At 35.5% G+C, this 21,315-nt stretch overlaps 1 protein-coding gene and 1 pseudogene across 2 annotated transcripts; one reads left to right on the top strand and one right to left on the bottom strand.

Moving 5' to 3' along the window:
- The first annotated feature begins 1,546 nt into the window (after positions 1-1,546).
- Positions 1,547-5,553, top strand: LOC120069733 (protein REVEILLE 6-like). 2 transcript variants are annotated; one of them, XM_039021523.1, is made up of 8 exons: positions 1,547-1,779; positions 2,111-2,168; positions 3,019-3,142; positions 3,246-3,383; positions 3,757-3,861; positions 4,462-4,571; positions 4,693-4,752; positions 5,241-5,553. In XM_039021523.1, exons 1-8 carry the CDS (start codon positions 1,640-1,642, stop codon positions 5,283-5,285), a joined length of 780 nt encoding a protein of 259 aa, XP_038877451.1. In that variant the 5' UTR covers positions 1,547-1,639; the 3' UTR covers positions 5,286-5,553. The 2 variants fall into 2 exon arrangements, with proteins under 2 accessions (XP_038877451.1, XP_038877450.1); XM_039021522.1 differs by having other exon boundaries at positions 1,549-1,779; positions 3,228-3,383.
- LOC120069714 lies at positions 5,336-20,636 on the bottom strand (annotated as a pseudogene).
- Between the last annotated feature and the right edge of the window lie 679 nt (positions 20,637-21,315).

The raw sequence follows: 21,315 nt of genomic DNA, 5'->3' as shown, positions 1-21,315 counted from the left end.
TTATCTCCGAGGAACAATCGATATGGGTTTGTTTTATTCAAATAAATCAAATTTTGATCTAGTTAGTTATACAGATTCTGAATATTTATTTGATCCACACAAAGCTAGATCTCAAACAGGTTATTTGTTCACATATGGAGGAACTGCTATATCAAGGCGATCGGTGAAACAGACTATAACGGCCACTTCCTCAAATCATGCTAAAATTCTTGAAATTCACGAGGCTAGTCGAGAATGTGTATGGCTAAGGTCAATAACTCAACATATTCATGAAACGTGTGGTTTGTCTTCTAATAAAAACCTTCCAACAATATTATATGAAGACAATACTACTTGCATAACTCAAATCAAAGGAGGATATATTAAAGGAGATAGAACAAAACATATTTCACCGAAGCTTTTATACACTCATGATCTTGAAGAAAATGACGACATCACTGTACAACAAATTTGTCCAAATGATAACTTAGCAGACTTATTTACAAAGGCATTATCAATCATAACTTTTGAAAAATTTGTACACAACATTGGAATGCGGCGACTCAGAGATCTTAAATGATGTTTTCATGAGGGGGAGTAAAATATATTGTATTTTTTTTAGGAGTATGTATTATATGAAATATGTACTCTTTTTTCTTCACTATGATTTTTCTCATTGGGTTTTTCCTAGTAAGGTTTTAACGACGCATATTTCATATATACATATGGGCATCTAAGGGGGAGTATTATGAATATTATAATTGAAAATAGATGCTCATTGCTTAGTATCTCAAAAGTCACGTGTTACTATTCATGTTGTCGATGTGCCTTGTAGTTATTCATGTTTGGTATCCATGTAAGTCCACATCCTACTTGTTATTGTGTCTATAAATAGTGACATTTGGTAGATCTATCACACATACATTTGTGAGAATTCCACTTCCACTAATTTTTATATTATTCAATTTCATGATTTTGGTTATTTTATGTTTTTAGTTATTTTATTTTATAATTTTAGTTTTTATTTATTTATTATTATTATATATAAATATTATTATATTATATTTTTCATATCCGTATTCTCGTTGTAATCTTCAATTTCATAACAATTTACATTATATGGTTATATTTATAAATTTAATTTAACATCAATTAACGAAAATCCGCAGCTGGATAACGTAGCATTCACCCAAAAAATATCAACGAATTTTGCACAAAAGATCAATGGATAAACTGTCCGAATGTCGGATCAGTGGCACAAATTCGAGTTCGTAAGTGGGTCCCAATAAAAATATCTTCCACTAGATGCGTTAAAAACCACTTTTTTAAGCCACCAAGGCATAGACTGACACGTGTCTACCCGTTGATAAGGGCACTATCTTTCATCCATTTTCCACTTCCCATGCAACGGTTCCCTTCTTTCCCTCCATGCTCCCAGCCACAATCCTCTACCCTGCCACCACACAACTATTCCGCAATGACTCAAGCAAAATAAACCACGTGGCAGCTTCTAATTGTGATTCCACTATGTTAAATCTACAGCCGGCGCATCCGATAAGTTTTAAGTATCTGCACGAAAATATCAACGGCACTGGCAACTGCAAGAAGCAATTTCTCGAACCTCGCGCTCGGGCTGAGCCCGGATGTAGGATCCGTACGAATGGCGTTACCGTTTGACACTGCTACGGCGTCGTTGAGAGATGACCTATCGAAGAGAGCTCGGAAGCCTTACACCATCACCAAGTGCAGAGAGAGCTGGACTGAGCCAGAGCACGATAAGTTCCTCGAAGCTATTCAACTGTATAATCTCCGCTTTCTTTGTTGTTGTTGTTGTTATTCGTCTTCGTGATTTTCTCTTTTTTTATTTGATTTGAATTTTTGTCCTCGTTGATAACACTTCGTGTCTCTATGGAATTGTGTGCTCGAATCCGGCATCATCTTTGATTTGAAGTGATTTTGGAGTATTCAACTGTTCGTTTGGTTTACTTTCAATGGGAGAGGAATTTTGATCTGTTTGTTTGATTATTTGGAGTGATATGGGGAAGAAATGTGCCGATACATTTGAATTGTTGTTTTGTTTTTGTTTGGACTTTAATTGTTCGTGCATTTTCTCTTTGATTCTATGCTTCAGCTTTGATCGTGACTGGAAGAAGATTGAGGCTTTTGTTGGATCGAAGACTGTCATTCAGGTAATGTCTTATTTGTACAAATCTAATGAACAACTCTGGGAATGCTTTCATTCTTTCTGGCATCTTTGTTTTTCAATACCGTTTCTAAGATAATAGACAAGTTCTGGAAATTGGATCTTCATATTATATAAAGATTATGAAGTAAATTTTTATATCTTGTTCTGTTTGATTGAAAGAAATCAATTCCAATGTTTATCATCTTCTCAAGTTCGTACAATTCGGAAAATAATTGATAAAGTTATTATTTCCTGCTGACTTGGATAGAATTATATGAAACTAACTCATTAATTTAGAGGTGATTAATTTACTCTAATTAATTTCTATTTAAGCTTTTCGTTTAGAGGTGATTTAACATGGTAACCACCTTTTGCCACTTCTTTCTTGATTTGGCTTCTGAATGAATTAGGAGGCGTTTGGCTTCCAACTTGTTTGGTTGAGTTGGATATTATAGTCCACTTAATATCTGGATCTCCTATTATAATAGTTGAGGTTCCAATTATTATAAGCCACATTTAGTTATGAAAAAACTATTTGAAAATACTCAATATTCAGGATGTTTACTTTGTAGTCATCTTCCATCTTTATTTGTAGTTTATACTTAAATACAGACTATTATAACTCATAGACTATTGTAACCCATACACTATAACAATTATGAACTATCAGGACCTTAGTTCTTTTATTGGAACAATCTTCATTCAAAATGTTCCATTCTATCTAATTTTCCCTTCAATTTCGTGCTCTATTCATTTTTATTGCTAACAGGTACAGTATATCTTGAAGAATGCTCGAATGCTTCAAGTTTTGGCTCTTCTATAATAAGTTGTCTGAAGATGATGCTTCTTGTTAGATACGTAGTCACGCTCAGAAGTACTTCCTGAAGGTTGAAAAGAGTGGGACGGGTGAACACTTGCCTCCTCCACGACCAAAGAGGAAAGCTGCTCATCCATATCCTCAAAAAGCTTCAAAAAATGGTCGGTACAATTTCAATCTGTAGTTTTTCTTTTGACAGTGTAATTTTGATAAAGCTTTCTTATAATAAACCCATTGTGGTCTCAGCTCTTGCACTATTGTCAGGACCATTTCAATCTTCCCCTGTTGAACCGAAATATAATATAAAGCCAGATTCCTCTTCTACTCCAGCGAGTTTCATATCTGCTTCTGCCATGTCATCCAGGGTGGATAACTCTATCCAGACAGTCAATTGCTCTCAAGGTGCAAGAGATTTGAATTGTGAAATCACAAACGAGTTTGAATCAGAACAAGTTCTGTGGTTTTGTTTAGACATTCAACTTTTTCTTGGTTTTGTTTAGTTTTCTTGAAACGGAGAGGGGTTGGAAATTTTATTACTTAAGAACTGACGAACTTTTTTTCATTTTGTTTTGGAATGCTATGATTCCCGTTTTATAACATTTAATTGAAAATTAAATGCGAGTGTTTTAAAAAATCACATAGTTTGAAAACGAAAAGAAAACATTCCTAAAACTTTGTTTTTGTTTTTGGAATTTAGCAAGAAAACAATCCAGATTTTTAAAAATAAAAAATCAAAGGGTTATAGTCATGTTTCCTTTCCATTTTATGTTTGCAGGGCAAGTTATAGATAACAATTGTACCAGTAGCACAGACCGCACTGCAAAAACACGCTTTCCAACTAACTCAAGCATCGAGGAACACAACAACCTTCAGTTGAGAGGTCAGTTTTGATGGTTACGTTTTCCTTTTTTCTTTTTTTTTTTGCCTGATTACTCGTTGGGAAGAAAATGGTACACCAAGTTTCAGAAAGGAAAGCGCGCTCCATTAAGGAGCAGCAATAGAAGACGAATATTTACATGACTTTTACAGAACAAACGCTCCAAATTAAAGCAGAAAATTGTAATATACCAAGTCTCCTGAGGATCAATACAAACAGTTTGGAAAAGTCATCCAATTTCTTTATAACCAATGTTCCAAAAAGCATCTCTATATTGTATTTAACCAAAAATTTTCCTCAGTTTCTGTCATACTGCTTTCGCGGGACTGGTTTACGTTTGAGGTTTATACTATATACCAAGCGGTACAAATGGAACTCTCTCACGTGTAAAATAATTACTTGAGTGAAGCTACTACTTTCAGGTTATTGTAGTCCACTTCACAAACGGTAGCTTTTACTGTCGGGAGAAACCGGCATTTACAAAATTCAGTTCCTTTACTCAATGCTGTAGATCCATAGAAAATTGTCCTGAAGATGCTTCTTAGTTTTCCATTACATATTACTATGTCCCTTGATGTTTTTTTAGTCTTCAATTCAATGCAGTATTGCCAGATTTTGGTCAAGTCTACAACTTCATTGGCAGCGTGTTCGACCCAAAAGCCTCAGGTCATGTGCAGAGGTTAGAACAGATGGACCAAATAGACGTCGAAACCGTATGTTCTTCATCCCCATTTCATTGCTTCCACTCCACAAACATAATTTCTTCTTAACATCCTATAAACCAAATCATATGCTTTAAAACAGCTTACATTCTAATATTCTCATTCCTTCCAGGTGCTGTTGCTGATGAGAAACCTGGCCATTAATCTCACCAGCCCTGACTTTGAGGAGCATGTGAGTTTATAACTGCCATAACGAAATTCTGCTTTTGCAGACAGCTTATGAGAAAAAAATTTGTTGACCATTCGAAGTCCAATTTACGCGTTTTATAAAGGGGCAATTGCAACTTTAATAAAAAATGAATTGAAAATTGGGCACGTGTCTCTAGGTTTTGCTTTTTTTTTAAAACATGGCAAAAAAACTTTCGCCTGAAAATTTGATTTCTATTTTATTTTTATATGATTGCTATCTGATTTCTATGTGATTGCCACACCTGCAATTACAAAAAAAAGTTGAAGTCATGATTTTAGTTTCTTAATATGCATTTTCCCTTTTATAAAGTCTCACCAAATTTGAATTGTGCTTTTGCCACATCATCTAGAACCCTTCTATTTTACTGTTAACTATCCGCCCTTAAAACACTGAAACGAGAAATACTCCATTTCCGGGAAAACATATTTCATTTTTTTTAATTAATATGTTAATTACATGTTATCTTGCAGAAAAGGGTCCTCTCATCATATGATGCCTTCATGGAATATGGTTAGTAATAACAAGAAAGCTGGAGAATCTCGTTGTTGGAGATGGAAATGACAACTGCCAGCTCTACTACTTCACCAAATTGTACCTAATTGAGTCTTCCTTAATACTACTGCACTAGATACCCAGTCTTGTACTACTGTTGTATATTCGCCCACTATCACTTCTTAGAGCAAGAGATTGAGAAACATTCTCTATATACCTTTGCTTCCCATTCTGAGCGTATAGTTCTAAGTTTTGATATCGAAACTATAATAATAGGAGAATCATCTTTTCCTCTACAGGTTACGACTATATCTTAATACTTTTTTAAGAATATTTGGAATATTGTTTTGTAGAACTGATTTTCAAGACACATAGAAGATAAATATGCAGAAGATGATGACCAGCAAAAGAAAGGTATCTGGTTATATAATTGGAGTAACACTCTTTAGCACTTACGTTTGTTTCTTGAATACAAGAGAGAATGTAGAACAAGGAGGGAGACTCAAAACGGACATTGACGCTGATCAATGACTCTGACACGAACATTTACTTCCTCAAAACACATTCACAGACATCTCAATATCAACACGAAGACCGCTAAAGAAATTGTAAGCTGATGTTATAAAGGCTTAGTCTACCTCCTCCATTTTGCTCTCTTCAGCAACATCTTCCTCTAAAGCAGGCATGTCTGCATCATCTCCTTCATTTTCCTCCTCATCAATGCTAAGGCCAAGTTTCAACATTCTGTGGATTCTTGCAGCAAATGTGTTAGGATCATCAAGGCTGAAACCAGAAGTCAATAGAGCAATTTCGAAGAGAAGCATGACTAAATCCTTGACAGATTTGTCGTAACTGCCTCGGCTCTTTTTCTTAGCTCCTCCATGATTCCGTTATCTGTGTTGATCTCCATTGCCTTCTTGCTTGACATGTAAGCCCCATGCTGTTGTCTCTGAGAGCTTGAGCCTTCATGATTCTCTTCATGTTCGCCGTCCAACCGTATTCACAGGTGACCAAGCAGCAAGGAGAGTCCACAATCCTGTCGGAGACCACAACTTTCTCTACTTTGTCGCCAAGGATGTCCTTGATGGTCTTACATAGGTTCTCAAATCTTCTCCTTTTTCTTCTCTTCCTCGGTTTCATCATAAAGTTTAACTCCTTCCTTGGTGGCAGAGACTAGCTTCTTGCCCACATATTCTTTCAGTTGTCTGACGGCGTATTCATCAATGGCGTCAACCATGAAAAGCACCTCGTAGCCTTTCTTCTTCAGCGCTCCAAGAAAGGAGAATTCTCTACTGCTTTTTTGCTCTCACCAGTAATGTAGTAAATGTTTGAGAAATTACCGGTTTTGACCCAATTTTTTTTTTTTTTTCATTTAAAAAGTAACCTCATTTATAAAATGTACTTTTTTAATCTCTTTTCTACTTTTCGGACTTTTAGAGGGAATCCATCACGCACAATTTTGTTCCTCAATAAATGGTCAAGCCTCTAATATAAAATCACCGAACTTACCTAACTCACATATCTTAAATTAGAAACTTCATTCTTGAGTTTCACTTTTTGTTTTCAATATAGAAATGTATTACGTGAGGGTCCCAACTTCATACCAATAATCCTTTTCAGAGGATCCCAAGTTCAGAGGAATAATTTCTTTCATTTTTTAGAGTTTCGAAAGAGACAAGTACGTTGAAAAATAGTCTTTTATTTTTTTAGAAAGTTAGCAAAATGGAGAAAAAAAATTACTTTTTAAAGAGTTTTCAGTAACCAACGAAATTGTTACTTCTTTTTCACTTATTTACGTTATGAAGGAGAAAAGACCCTGCTAGCCAAAGAGTCATCACCAAAGTTATTTAGGTGTATTCACAACATCTCGTGAAGTTTGTAAAATAGCTTGAGTTGTACTCTTTGTTGTTTGTCTCGTAATATTTTAAACGTCTTGTGAAGTTATTTCACCAGACAAAAGATAGAAATCAACTCAACTTTACAAGACTACATACGGTCTTTTGTCTCATAAAATTAAGTTCATAAGTAAGTCTTTTGTCTCGTGAAGTAACTTCATAAGACAAGCTTACAACATTACGAGACAAATGAGATAGTTTATCGTTTGTCTCGTAAAGTTATATATATGTCTTGTAAAGTTACTTCACGAGACAAAAGACAGAAATCAACTGAACTTTACAAGACAAAATACTGACTTTTTTCTCCCGTAAAGTTGGGTTGATTTCTATCTTTTGTCTCGTGAAGTAACTTCACAAGACAAACTTACAACATTACGAGACAAACGACAGAGAGCTTTCGAACTATTTTACAAACTTTCCACTGGTGTGAATACTTCACGAGACAAATATTGGCAACAACTTCACGAGATATTTGTCTCGTGAAATTCAATACACTAAAAAATGTGAAATCAAACCCATATGAACATTTACCCCCTTACCCCACATATTTTACATGATGAAATGGCAAATATATTGTTGATAAAAAAAAATAATTTCGGGTTTTTCACAACACATTCCTATTAGAAATTACACAGACTCCTCCTATAGACAATAGAATCGATTAAAGCATTTCTATATTGCACAAACTAGTCAAGTTATGCTAGACAAGATCTGAATCAGGTGAAGGGGAAATGGAAGACATCTAAAAACCCCGAAATATGGGTCTTCTTTACAGAGGTAGTGGAGTCTTTGCGAGAAGAGACTCCAACAATCATTGAAAACTCAACAAGAAGAAAAAGTAGAAAACCCTAACTTTCAGGGAAGAAGAAGTCTTTGCGATAACCTTTGTCCTTTCGAATTCTATTGAGGGGCAACATTGTATTTTATGTGGCGGGTCCCTCCACTTAAAGTCTAAAAAGTTGGAAAAGAGGTTTAAAAGTACATTTTATAAATGAGTTTACGTTTGAATGGGAAAAAGCTTTTTGGGTCAAAACTGGCAATTCCTCTAAATGTCTTTCTGACCCTCTTTCATCTTGGTGACATAGTCCTTCAAGCTTGTCATTTCATCTCCACTCTTAGTGGAGTAGTACCAAAGCAAGTTAGCCAATTTGGCTATGTTTTGGATATCTTCGTGGATACCCAACTTCAAATTCTTAGAAAATACTTCATAAAACTTATTGTAGTCCTCTTTGTTCTCCACAATCTCATTGAACATCTCTATGCACTTCTTCACCAAATTCTTCCTTATCACTTTCAAAGTCTTGTTCTGTTGCAACATTTCATGTGAGATATTGAGTGGAAAATCATCAGAATCGACCACGCCTTTCACAAATCCAAGGTACTCAGGGATCAGCTCCTTACAATTGTCCATGATGAACACTCTTTTGACATAGACGTTTATATTGTTCATTTTCTTACGGTTGTCGAAAAGTTCAAATGGAGCTCTCTTTAGGACAAAGAGAATTGCCTTGAACTCAATTTGACCCTCTACAAAAAAGCGAGGTCTAAGTGCAAGCATATACTGTCGAAGAAGTAATAATCTTGAAGTATATATTTCGAGTATCGAGCCCACAAGACTAGCAGTAGTTTTAGTTTGATCAAAGCTATAAATTTAATGCAATTGTAGGTAACCAGAATGAATTGTGTTGTGAATGAGTATAAATTGAGGTAAAAAAAAATAAAACAGTAAATAATGGTAATCGAACAGGCCTAACAATGCTTCAACCTTTTGGACTCTATTCAAAAGTGATGCGGCCACATCACACTAAGACAGTGAAATATGCATGGGCAGAAATCTACACCTATTCGATCGGGTGTCCAGTTCCTTTAGGAGTTCTGAGTAGTTACTACCGAATGTTCCCGTGGGTAGTTGAACCCTATAATAATTTAATTTTAGTTTCTTCACCCTATGGGGTTTCTTATTCCTAAGGTGACATGACCCTCCTAACTAACGTGACGTGAACCTCCTTTTCCTAGGCTCTTGATTCCATATCCTTTTGTGAGATCCGTTTACACTCTAACTTTCTCTACACTAAAGCTCCACTAGATTGTTAAATTAAGTAGCCAATTTAATTTATCAATATTAACTTTAATTTCAACAAAGAGAATGCATAAATCAAGTTAGTGTGAAGTGCAATATTACTTAAGCTACAATAGAGTTTGATTGAAAAGAGAAAAAGGAAATAAAAATAATTATAAGGAATAAATAAAAGAAAAGAAATGCTAGAAAATTGCAATTCTAATGAACCTGAGATAAATCTTCAAGTTCCAAGCCTTTCTCTAAGATAATCTCCCTTTTTCCAAGGTGGAAATCATTCCCCGGCACTCACATCAAGGTTCTAACTTGAAACGTGAAAATGAACCCAAGGTGACTGCTAAAAAATAACAGAAACAATGATAAAGAAAATGGGTTCGGGCAAGGAGTTGATGATCTCCATTTGAAGGGCTTCCATCCCTTTTATAATCCCTAAAGTGGTTAGGGAAGACTGGAATTCAAGGTCAGAGCGACTTCCCGGAAAAATTGGGACTGAACAATTGATATATTCAAGAAAATCGGAACTAATCTTGACTGATACAAAATCTGGAACTTTGGGGCCTGTGGCCACATCAGATTGTTGCGGGCGCATTGAATTAAAACCCTGTAAAAGCTGCTGCAAATTGCCAAAATTCACCAAATTAGCTCCAAATCATCAAATATCACAATTAAATCCCAATTAGACCTTCAAGAGCTAATTTTTTGTGAATTAAGCCAAAATTCAAGAGAAAACTCGTGCAATAAGTCATTTTTCCTAGTAAAAGGTGCATAAAAATGGCTTAAACGCATGTAATTCACAGCATGAATCACATCCCCAAACTAAAATCTTTTCTTCCCCTCAAGAAAATATTATAAAAAACAACACCCAAAGCTTAAATATGCATGCTCAGTTTGATCAGTGCAAAGAAAACAACTTTCAGAAGGGGTCTCTAATCCAATAGCTAGCCAAACAACAAACTCCCTTAGAATCCTCACAAAAGTTTCATGGCCCAACTTTCCTATTAACAACCAACATGCCAAACTAGTTAAGCTATCAATCATTGACCCTAGGGGGATCTACAACATGCCAGAACCTTATTTAACACCAAATTAATATGGATTACAAAAGGAACTTTTCCCTCCTTCCCTCAAACTTACACTTTGTTGGCCTTAAGGCTTACATCTTACTAGCCTTCACATTTTTTTTCTTTTTTTTTTCCTTAATTTTTCAAAGATCTCTTGCCTAGGAACTATCCTCGGTGTCATTCTCGCCTTCGTTCTAGATTGCCCCCATGATTTACCTACGAGTATCTGACTACGGGCAAGTATCACACTTGAGGCAAAACCCTCACTTTTCAAGCTAACCTTTCACGTAAAGAGAACACAAGTATATCGTGTTCCACTTCTAGCTACTTTTTGTGGCCACCTTAGAAAGAAGGAGTGTCATCCTAGCTCTCCTCCTTTTTTTTTTTTTTTTTTTTTTTTAAAGACTTAAATAAATGATATCCTCATTGCTTAAGAAAGAAAACCTATGAAAGGGGCAAAAACAAGATAATGATGCTTTGGCTTGGTTGCAAAATATATGACTAGGATCTATTGGTATACAAAACTAGTGGACATGCGGGAGACTAGTCTAGAAAGGATTTGCACAAATAGACAAATATGAAACTCTTGGTTTTGCATCTTTTTTGGGTTGAAAGCAAGGTACACAGAAAAGAGATATGCCTTAAGTATCATCATGAAAAGTTTTCGTAGTCAGGTTTAATAGATACGTTGTCGCATACGAACTCGTACTAAATAAAAGAAATATATTCACCGAACCTAAGACTTATACCAAAAGTGCAGTAAAATTAGTAAGAACAAGGTCGAATCCACAGGGAAACAATGAACTAGCAAGGTTGATTAAAGAATTTCGTATAACAAGGGGTTTTGGTTTCGTTTGTAAATAACTGAATTAAAAACAAACATGCAAAGAATCCACGTCGAGATTAAACACACAATTGTGTTGAAGTGAATCAATAAAAAAGGTCTTGAGAATAATTTGTATGTCCAATCATTAGATGCTAATAAATAACGCCGAATCCATGAACTTCACAACCTATTAGTGACACTAATAGTCCAATTAGCCAAATTTGAGATTAATCAAATTAACTCTAAATTAATTTTAACTCTTCTTTCTCAACGAAATCCAAGAAAAAACTAATTCACATTACGATTAGGGTTCATGCGTTGTGACATCTCCAAGTTGGAAACCCTATACTCGCCCAGGCTAATGGAGCCTTACGGGGAGAGTGGAGCCTTATATACTCATAGCATGGTTCATTAGGCAAGATTAAACTAGGGCGAACATGCATGAGATCATAACAGTCTTAGCTGACACATGTAAACCTAATTCGTGCAACGTAATCAACAATTATGCATAGTGCTATGAATATTTTGCAAACAAGAATCTAATAAAAGCGATTTGTCAGACCAATTCTATCAAATTCCATTAAAAATAATTCAAATCAAACCCAAGAGTTCATAGAATTCAACATTATTAATTAGAAAACTTCAAGAAATTGAACAAACAACTAAACCCAAGAAGAAAATTACCTAACCTTGCATCTTCCTCAAATCAACAACAAAAATTGAGAAGTTGAAAGGCATAAATGGAAAAGATTAAAAGAATGAGAAGAAAGAATAAAAATCTAGGTGGAAACTCCTCAAACATCGTCCCAATCGTGGCCTAAGTCATTCTCCCTTCGTAAATTTTCTTTTCACCCTTCAGCGGGAATCGAGATCCTCTATTTGTAAAACGATCACAACATCAAAATGCTACCAAGAGCGTTATGACGCCCTTATCGAAATAGACCTCAATCGTCAAGGGAGGGGTGCAACGCTGATGTGACAATGTGTTGCACGCAACGGAAGCTACTCATCCATTAGAGTTCGTAGTGTTGCGACGCCTTATTCAGCATTGCAATGCTGCCTTATTCATATGCTTCTGTCCAATAGCGCGAGCTGGAGAATTGGCATGGCGTTGCGACGCTGACTACTTGTCCCAAAATTGATGCTTGCTGCCTCTCACCGTCATGCAAAGGTCAAGGGAGAGTTGCGATGCTACCCTCAGGGGCAGCTTTGTAATTTTGATGTCTTCTTTCAACATGGTGTATCCAACTCCCGTTCTTGCTTCTTTTTTGCTCTATTTTCATTCAAACGACGCGTTTTCTCTTCGCGATCAATTTACCTATAAATGAGACAATTTAGGCATAAGAATTATTCAATGATGGTAGGATTAAGGATATATTATTAGCTCTTTTTTAGAGCTAACAAAGAGCATCTTTGCACAACAACCAAACAGCACGCAATCAAAAGTTTCATAATAGCAGTCATTATAAATAAGACTCAGCAGAAATAAAAATAACAACTAGCATAAAAGAAAAAATTAACCAAAAAGCACTAAAAACAAAACATAAAACGAAATCAATGGAGTTCTAATTCATAAAAGGGAAGAACGAGAGAAGGAACACGATACTCCCCTATTGAGCTAAAGCATCATCATCTGTTGGGATCAAATCCCGAGTGGAAGTGTATGAATGCCTTGCATTTTGATTTTCGGTTTAAATGAAACAAAATCAACATATGAAACAAAACCAAATAGGGGATAAACATGTAATAAAGCAGCATGCTAATTGAAGAGTAAAAAGGCAAAGAAGAATATCACATACCTTTTTCGATTTCCTAACTTTTCGCGATGTCCTCATCGTCTTCTCCAGGACTATTCTTCAACGAATAATGGACACTACCATAAGTGAGACCTCATTATTCTCTTAAGAATAAAATGGTAGAAGAATGGTCTCTACACCTTGAGGAAGAAGAATAGAGAATATGGAAAAGAGAAATTTTGAGACGAGATTAATTTGGAGGGTGGAATTTCATTTCACCAAAATGAATTCCTTTGCCCTAATTTGAGCAAAATAACAAATTAATATGGAGACCTTCTCCATAACTTTCCAAAATTACCCTAAGGCTAATTTAATTACATTAATTAAATAACCATATTAAATCCAATTTAATATATATTTAATTAATTAATAAACATCGTATGTTTATTTGCCTTCACTTCTCAAAATTAATTAATTAATTCTTTATGAATCAAATTCATAAGAATTTAATACTTGAATCTTATTAAAATATTTCTCTCTTAATTATATACCAGATTTAAAATTTAATCATATCATATTAATCTCATTAATATGTTATTCCAATAATTGATTTGAACAATTAAAATAATTCATCTTTTTCTTTAGTGAGCTAACAAAGAGAACTTATGGATATACAAATTAGAGGCTCCAATGATATAAGATTAATTAATTAGACTCTTTAATTAAACTAATCAATATTCATTGAATATCAGGCACTCCACTAAAGATTGATATTCATTAAGTTACTTCTTCACGAGTGTTCGTAACACCAACTGAGTCAAATTACTGTTTTTACCCTTGGGTTACCTCTAACTCCTTAAGTATCATATGCTATTCTAATGAACAACCTATTTATAGTTAAAACAATAAACAGAAATCTCTCTCGCACCAATGAGAGGGTAGGGTCTTTTAATCAAGTCCCGAAGACACCACTTAAGGAAACACTCATCTACTTACCTTAAAGTCGGGAAGGAGTGAATTTCATCTTGTATTATTATGTTCCTAACTCTCCACTCGATTTTTTCCTCAAAATGGTAGGCATGTTGAGTCGAAAAACTGGCCACTCTCACCCATACAAATCAAAGGGTAATCTCTCATGAACAGAAGTTCATAGTACACTCTGAATTAAGACTAAGTTACCTAGGTCATCTAATTGAAATAGAAACCTAACTAGTAAACGACGTACATCTAGTGGTTACTATTTTGCGATCCAATCTTATGAAAACTCATTACATAGGATACCCCCACTCACATTCACCTACATGAATGCATTGGATCATTGTCTTTATATCAAATACAAAGTGGGTCGTATCCATAATGTCACCAGGACAAGGTACCCAACTTTATCCTTGTACTATAGACCCTTTAGGTTGTATCTTGATCGTTGATCCCTATATGTCTCTACATACAGTTCAAGACTTATAAAGCAGCCTTGGATGTTAGTTTATTGGATTTGGGGTTATGAAGACAAAATAAAATACAATATAATTAATAACATTTATTGAATTAACATCGATAACTCTTTATTGATGATGGTCAATTAATAACATTTACTATCTACGAATTTTAGGGCATAAAACTCAACAAACTCCCACTTGAACTAAAACTCTAATCAATGGGTTGTACATAATATCATAATCCAAAACAGTGGGAACATGGTAAATAAATAAAATAAACTAGGGCATCCATATACCTATTACACATCTCCCACCTGCCCTAGATTATACAATGTACATGTCTCATAGACCTAGATTCTCTAGATGACCCTCGAACACTTTAGCCAAGAGAGCCTTCGTAAATGGATTAGCAATGTTGTGCTTTCAGGCAATCTTTGTAACGATCACATCTACTCGTTGCACAATCTCCCGTATAAGGTGATATTTCCTTTCAATATACTTTCCTCGTTTGTAACTATGAGGTATTTTAGAGTTGGTTATTGCCTCTCTATTGTCACACTATAAGGTGATGGGCAAGTCTTCTTGAGCCAAACTACTTCCTTTACTGCTTCACAAGCAGCTACATACTCAGCTTCTAATGGAATCTGCAATACACCCTTGCTTGATACTACGCGATACTACAACTTCTCATTTAGGGTAAACACTGATCCTGGCGTGAATTTTCTGGAATCCTCGTCAATTTGGAAATTAGGGTCGGTGTATCCCATAAGGATCAAATCCTTAGCTCCATACACTAGCTTATAGTCCCTCGTTCTCCTAAGATACTTGAGAATGTTCTTAACCGCAGTCTAGTGGTCTAACCTTGGATTGGACTAGTACCTACTGACTATTCCCACTGCATAATAAATGTTTAGCCTGGTGCAAAACATAGAATACATTAAGCTGTCCACAGCTGAGGCATAGGGAATACGTTTCATATCCTCAACTTCTTAAGGTGTCTTAGGACATTATTCCTTAGACAAGTGAACCACATGCCTGAAAGGTAATAAACCCTTCTTAGAGTTTTACATCGAATATCGAGTCAACATTTTGTCGATATAAGTTACTTAAGACAAAGCCAGCATTCTGTTCTTGTAATCCCCGATGATTTGGATCCCAAGTACATATTGTATCTCTCTCAAATCTTTCATTTGGAATTGGGCTGCCAGCCATTCCTTAATTCAATAAGGTACCCCACATCATTCCTAATGAGTAGGATATCGTCCATATAATCATTGATGATTTTCTTATAGATACAAGGTTCATCAACATTTTGATCAAAACCAAAAGATTTGATTACTGTATCAAATCTAATGTTCCAAGATCTGGACGTCTGCTTCAACTCATATATGGATCGATTTAGTTTGCAAACGTTTTCCTCCTGACCTTGGGGTATGAACCCCTCGGGCTGAGACATAAAGATTTTCTCTTCAAAATTGTCATTCAGAAAAGCAGTCTTGACATCCATGTGCCATATCTCATAGTCATAATATGTGACTATAAACAAGAGCATTCTTATAGACTTAAGCATAGCAACAGGGGAAAAAGTTTCCACATAGTCAACCTCTTCCATCTAGGTATAACCCTTTTCTATAAGTCTGGCTTTGAATGTCTGTACCTTTCCACCTACATCTCTCTTTCTTTTATAGATTCATTTACATCCTATGGTTTTAACTCCTTCAGGTAGATCTACAAACTCTCATATTGAGCTGGAGTACATAGACTCTATTTCAAGGTCCATGGCTTTAACCCATTGGTCCTTGTCTACATCAGTCATTTCCTGTTTATAGGACAATGGATCTTCAATGCCATTATTTGGTATGCAAACCTGAGTTTTAGTTAAATCCAATTAACAGTCAGGTTGTATCACAATCCTTCCACTACGCCAAGGCGCTCTTAACGATTGAGAATGACGAGACTGACTGGAAGTGTTGGTTTCTTCATTTACTCTTGATGAAATACTATCTTCGTCAACAATCCTTGTTGATTCTTCATTAGCTTCACTTAATACTATTTTGCTATGTGTTTTATGATCTTTCATATGGTCTTCCTCTAAAAATGTAGCATTTGTCGATACAAACATCTTATTTTCTTGAGGGTCATAGATCAGACTACCTCTCATTTCCTTCGGGTAACCAAAAAATTGGCATAACCTTGAATGAGGTTCCAACTTCTTAGGATTTGTCACCAACATATGTGTAAGACAACCCCAGATTATGAAGTGATGTAAACTTGGTTTACGCCCCCTTCACAATTCGAAAGGTGTTTCAGAAATAGTCTTCAACTGAACATTGTTCAAGATGTGAATTGCAATCTCTATTACATACCCACAAACTGTAGGGATCAAATCCCGCAGTGGAAGCATTCTCATGTGAGATCGTCTTATATCACGTGAATCAATTTTTACAATAAAAAAAATCGTTGTACTAGACGAAATAGATAAACACGTAAATTGGTATGCTATCAGGGAAAGGGTTAGAACAATTTTTACCATTGTAGATTCCCTAAGTGCCATGAACAATCCTTTTCAAGGTTCCAATGAACGAATCTCCAAACGGTCTTGATCACGAACAACTCCTTAAATGATCTTGAACACTACCACGAGAGTTACCTCGTTATTCTCTGGGATTCCAATAGAGGGTAGGTGGTATCCAACTATTGGGAGAGGGAGAAGAGAATGAGGTTTTGGAGAGTAGAAAGGATTTATGGCTTAGAAAAAATTCTGCACAATAACACTAAAAAGTTGTGTATTGTCAGAGTTTCTCTGCAATCAAAATTGTATATTCAGTGCATTCCAATGGGCCATGGGGAGGTCTTTATATAGAGAAGGACCAAACCCCTTTCCCAACATATTTTGCTTTTCTATAATTAATTAAATAATATTTATTTAATTAAATAACGCTTATTTAATCAATTAGCCCAATTAAATAACACTTATTTAATTTGCACAAATTTTAATTTGCACAATAGTTAAATAACTACTTATATATTAAACCTAATTTAATGTATACATTTAATTATCATATACATCCCATGTATATGTGCAAAACCTCTTTATTAGTTAATTCTTTGTGAATCTAATTCACTTATTTAACTAATTTGAATCTTATTCAAATATTGCACTCCAATTTAATTATAGATCATATCCATAATTAATTATATATTAATCTCATTAATATATAGTTTCCTCAAATTAATTTGATCGATTCAAATTATCCCTTTTAAGTATCCTCTAGTGAGCTAACGAGGGAACCTACTGGACCTGTAAATCAGAAGCTCCAATTGAATTATAGATCATATCCATACTTAATTATATATTAATCTCATTAATATATAGTTTTCTCAAATTAATTTGATCAATTCAAATTATCCCTTTTAAGTATCCTCTAGTGAGCTAACGAGGGACCTACTGGACCTGTAAATCAGAAACTCCAACGATATGAGATTAATTGGTTAAACTCATTAACCAAGTTAATCAATATTCGTTAACTGTAGGTACACTCCACTAAATACCTACAGCTGCACTCTTCTCACTACAGATAGATTTTTGTGTCCACAAATATAGACCAATACAAACAAGTTAGTCCTTCACCAGTGTTCGTAACTCCAACTGGTTCAAATTATTGTTTTACCCTTGGGTTACCTCTAGCTTCTTAAGTATCAGTGTTCCTCTAATGAACAACTTGCTTATGGTCCAACCAATAAACACAAATCCCTCTTGGGCCAATGAAAGGGCAGCCCTTTGCTCAAGTCTCAAAGACACAACTTAAGGGAACACTCATCTAATTACCCCCAAGGAGGGAATGAGTGAACTCCATCTTGTATTATTATGTTCTCAGCTCTCTACTCGGTCTTGTCCTTAAAATGATAGGCATATTGGGTCAATGAACTAGCCACTCTCACCCATGGAAATCAAAGGATAATCCCTCGTAAATAGGAGTTCATAATACACTCAGGATTAAGACTAAGTCGCCTAGGTCATTCTATTGAAATAGAAACCTAACTAGTCAACGGTGTTACATCTAGTGGTTACTATTTCGCAGTCTAGTCTTATAAAAATTCATTGCATAGGATACCCTCAATCACAGGTCACCTACACGAATGCGTTGGATCATTACGTTTGTATCAAATACAAAGTAGATTGTATCCACAGTGCTACCAAGATAAGGTACCCAGCCTTATCCCTATACTATAGACCCTTTAGGTTGTATTTTGAACATTGATCCCTGTATGTCTCCACATATAGTTCAAGACTTATAAGGCAACCTTGGATGTTCATTTGTTGGATTTAGGGTTAATTTTGACAAAATAGACAACAATACAAACAATAACATGTATTGATTTAATATTTATAACTCTTTATTGATCATGGTCAATTAATAACATTTACTATCTATGAGTTTTAGGGCAAAAAATCCAACAAGTTAGGCAATTGAGCATAGCTCATCATAGAATGAACCATATCTAATAAAGTTCTATTTCTCCTCTATGATATACCATTCTACTAAGGTGTACCAGGTGCTGAAAGTTGGGATTGAATTTCATGTTCTATGAATAGTCCTAGAATTCGAAATCCATGTACTCTTCACCCTGATCAGATCGAAGTGTTTTAATCATTTTACTTAATAGGTTTTCAACTTCAGTCTTATACTCTTTGAACTTTTCAAAGGCTTTAGACTTATGTTTCATTAGGTATAAGTAACCATATCTCGAATAATCATCTATGAAAGAAATGAAGTATTCGTACCCTTTTCTAGCCTTTACATTCATTGAACCACAAAGACCCGAATAATGAGCTTTAAGAGCTCTTTTGCTCTATAACTTTTTCCACTAAAAGATATTTTAGTCATTTTTCCTTCAAGAAACGATTCACATGGAGGTAATGAATCATCTTTTAACTTACTTAGAAGTCCATTTTCTACCAATATCTCGATCCTATCGAGATTTATGTGACCTATACTCAAAATTCCAAAGATACGTATCATTGTTACTTGGAGAATTTTTTCACCTTTTTGTTTAAGTATTCGCAGTTTCAAACATCTCATGATTTAAAACTGTTTTTCATTCAGCTAGCCTTAACACATATAAGTTGTCTTCTAGTTTAGCTGATAGATAGTCACACCATTTTTCATAATGAACACTTCATTAGATGAAAAAGAAACAAAGTACGACTGTTACATTTTAGGAACAATGTAATGTTTTCTAAAAACAAAAATCTATTTCCAAAAAAAAAAAAAAAAAAAAAAAACTTAGCAGCTCTCACTGCACGAGCTGAAATGGTGTCTCCTATTCCAACCTTGAGCTTCATTTCACCCTTTTCAAGCTATTGGAAGGAACTAATTCCTTGTAAAGAACAAAGAACATGATTAGGGGCCCCCGAATCAAGTATCCATGCATTATGGTCATTTTACACTAAACAAGTTTCCAAGACTAGTAAATCACTTTTACCTTCCTTCTCTTTCTTTTTCTTAGCAAGGTATTTGGGGCAATTGCGTTTCCAATGACCATCCATATTATAGTGGAAGCATTTGCCCTTGTCGGCCTTGGCCTTGCCCTTACTCTTTCCAGCAGCATGAGCCTTCCCCTTCCCTTCTTTCTTTTTCTGGATCTTCTTAGAACCAAAGAATGAAGAAATAGACTTGGTTCCCGAGGATGAACCCTTGTGGAACTTCTTGGAATGGGCAACATTTGTGTCTCCTTCTACCAATCCTTAACCTTTCATAAGGGATGCATAAGTCTTTGACTCATTAAGAAGGGTAGTCATGGGTTATATTTTGTTCATAACCGTATTGTTGCAGAATTGAAGGAAACTCTTCGAAAAAGATTCCAAAATAAAGGACACCTGACTCTGCTCGTCGATGACCACACCGTTCATTTTGGTGACATTGAACTGGACCATCGGGTCGAGAACATGTCCTCTCACTTACTGGCCTTCCTTCATGCGTGCATTGTAAATGTACTTGAAGGCCTCGTGTTAGATCTAAATGGACGGTTGTCCAAACATCTCCTGGAGGGACTTCATGATCTGACAGGCAGACATCATGGCCTTATGCTTTTTGGTAAAAATGTTATACAGACTTGCCAAATTGTAGACTCGGGCCTTATCATTGGCCTTCATCCAATGGTCATAAGCATCCTTGAATGCTTGAGATGCATTGCGAGTGGGGATTGGAGAACATTCCTCTGTCAAGACGAACTGCAGATCATCAATAATCAGAATCGTATTCAGGTTAGATTTCCATGTCACATAGTTTTCACCGGTTAATTTTTCATTTTTAGACAATGAAATGATTGTGGAAATCATGCTAAAACGAATGACAAAAAATTGACCGTATTAGTTATATTTATCTTAACTCATTACTTAATTATCCAATCAATTTAGGGAAAACACATGTAAATATAGAACCCTAATTAAACTATTGATTTAGTTTTTGCAATGATACTTTAGAGGTTTAGAGCAACCGGCACTGAAGAATTGTCAGCTACTCCTCCGCTGAATTGGGACAATCTCAGCTAATCACTAATACGAGAATAACTCTTATTTCTATAGTTTTTAGCTACCATTTTTCAGTCAATGATTCATTAACTAGCTTAATTCATTCCGTAAGTATGACCCTTATTTTCGGATCCCAGAGGTACGCTTCAATAGGCTACCATAAGGAAAGACAACTATTGAAGATTAACCTAAGAAACAGTAACCATTATTAGAGTTTGCGTTGTTCCGATTCCTATGATTAGGCCCTCCGAATGGATGGTCGCTCCAGGGTGACATCAGGAGGACCATAGGAACCTCACAGTGCAACCTAATGGAGGATACCATAGGATAGTTGACACGCGTCCCTCTCCCACTTATTATGAACACTTTCCCCATTCACCTTGCTATTGACCCATGCAAACGCTCTCCGAAGGGAGGTCGTGCCTAGGGCGCCACGAAGCCGAGCATAGATCTCACTATGTGAACTTTTAGGGACGTGAGAGCTGAA

Source organism: Benincasa hispida, unplaced genomic scaffold (genome assembly GCF_009727055.1).
Source record: "Benincasa hispida cultivar B227 unplaced genomic scaffold, ASM972705v1 Contig557, whole genome shotgun sequence".
Taxonomy (NCBI): domain Eukaryota; kingdom Viridiplantae; phylum Streptophyta; class Magnoliopsida; order Cucurbitales; family Cucurbitaceae; genus Benincasa; species Benincasa hispida.
This window is presented reverse-complemented; position numbering and strand designations above follow the sequence as displayed.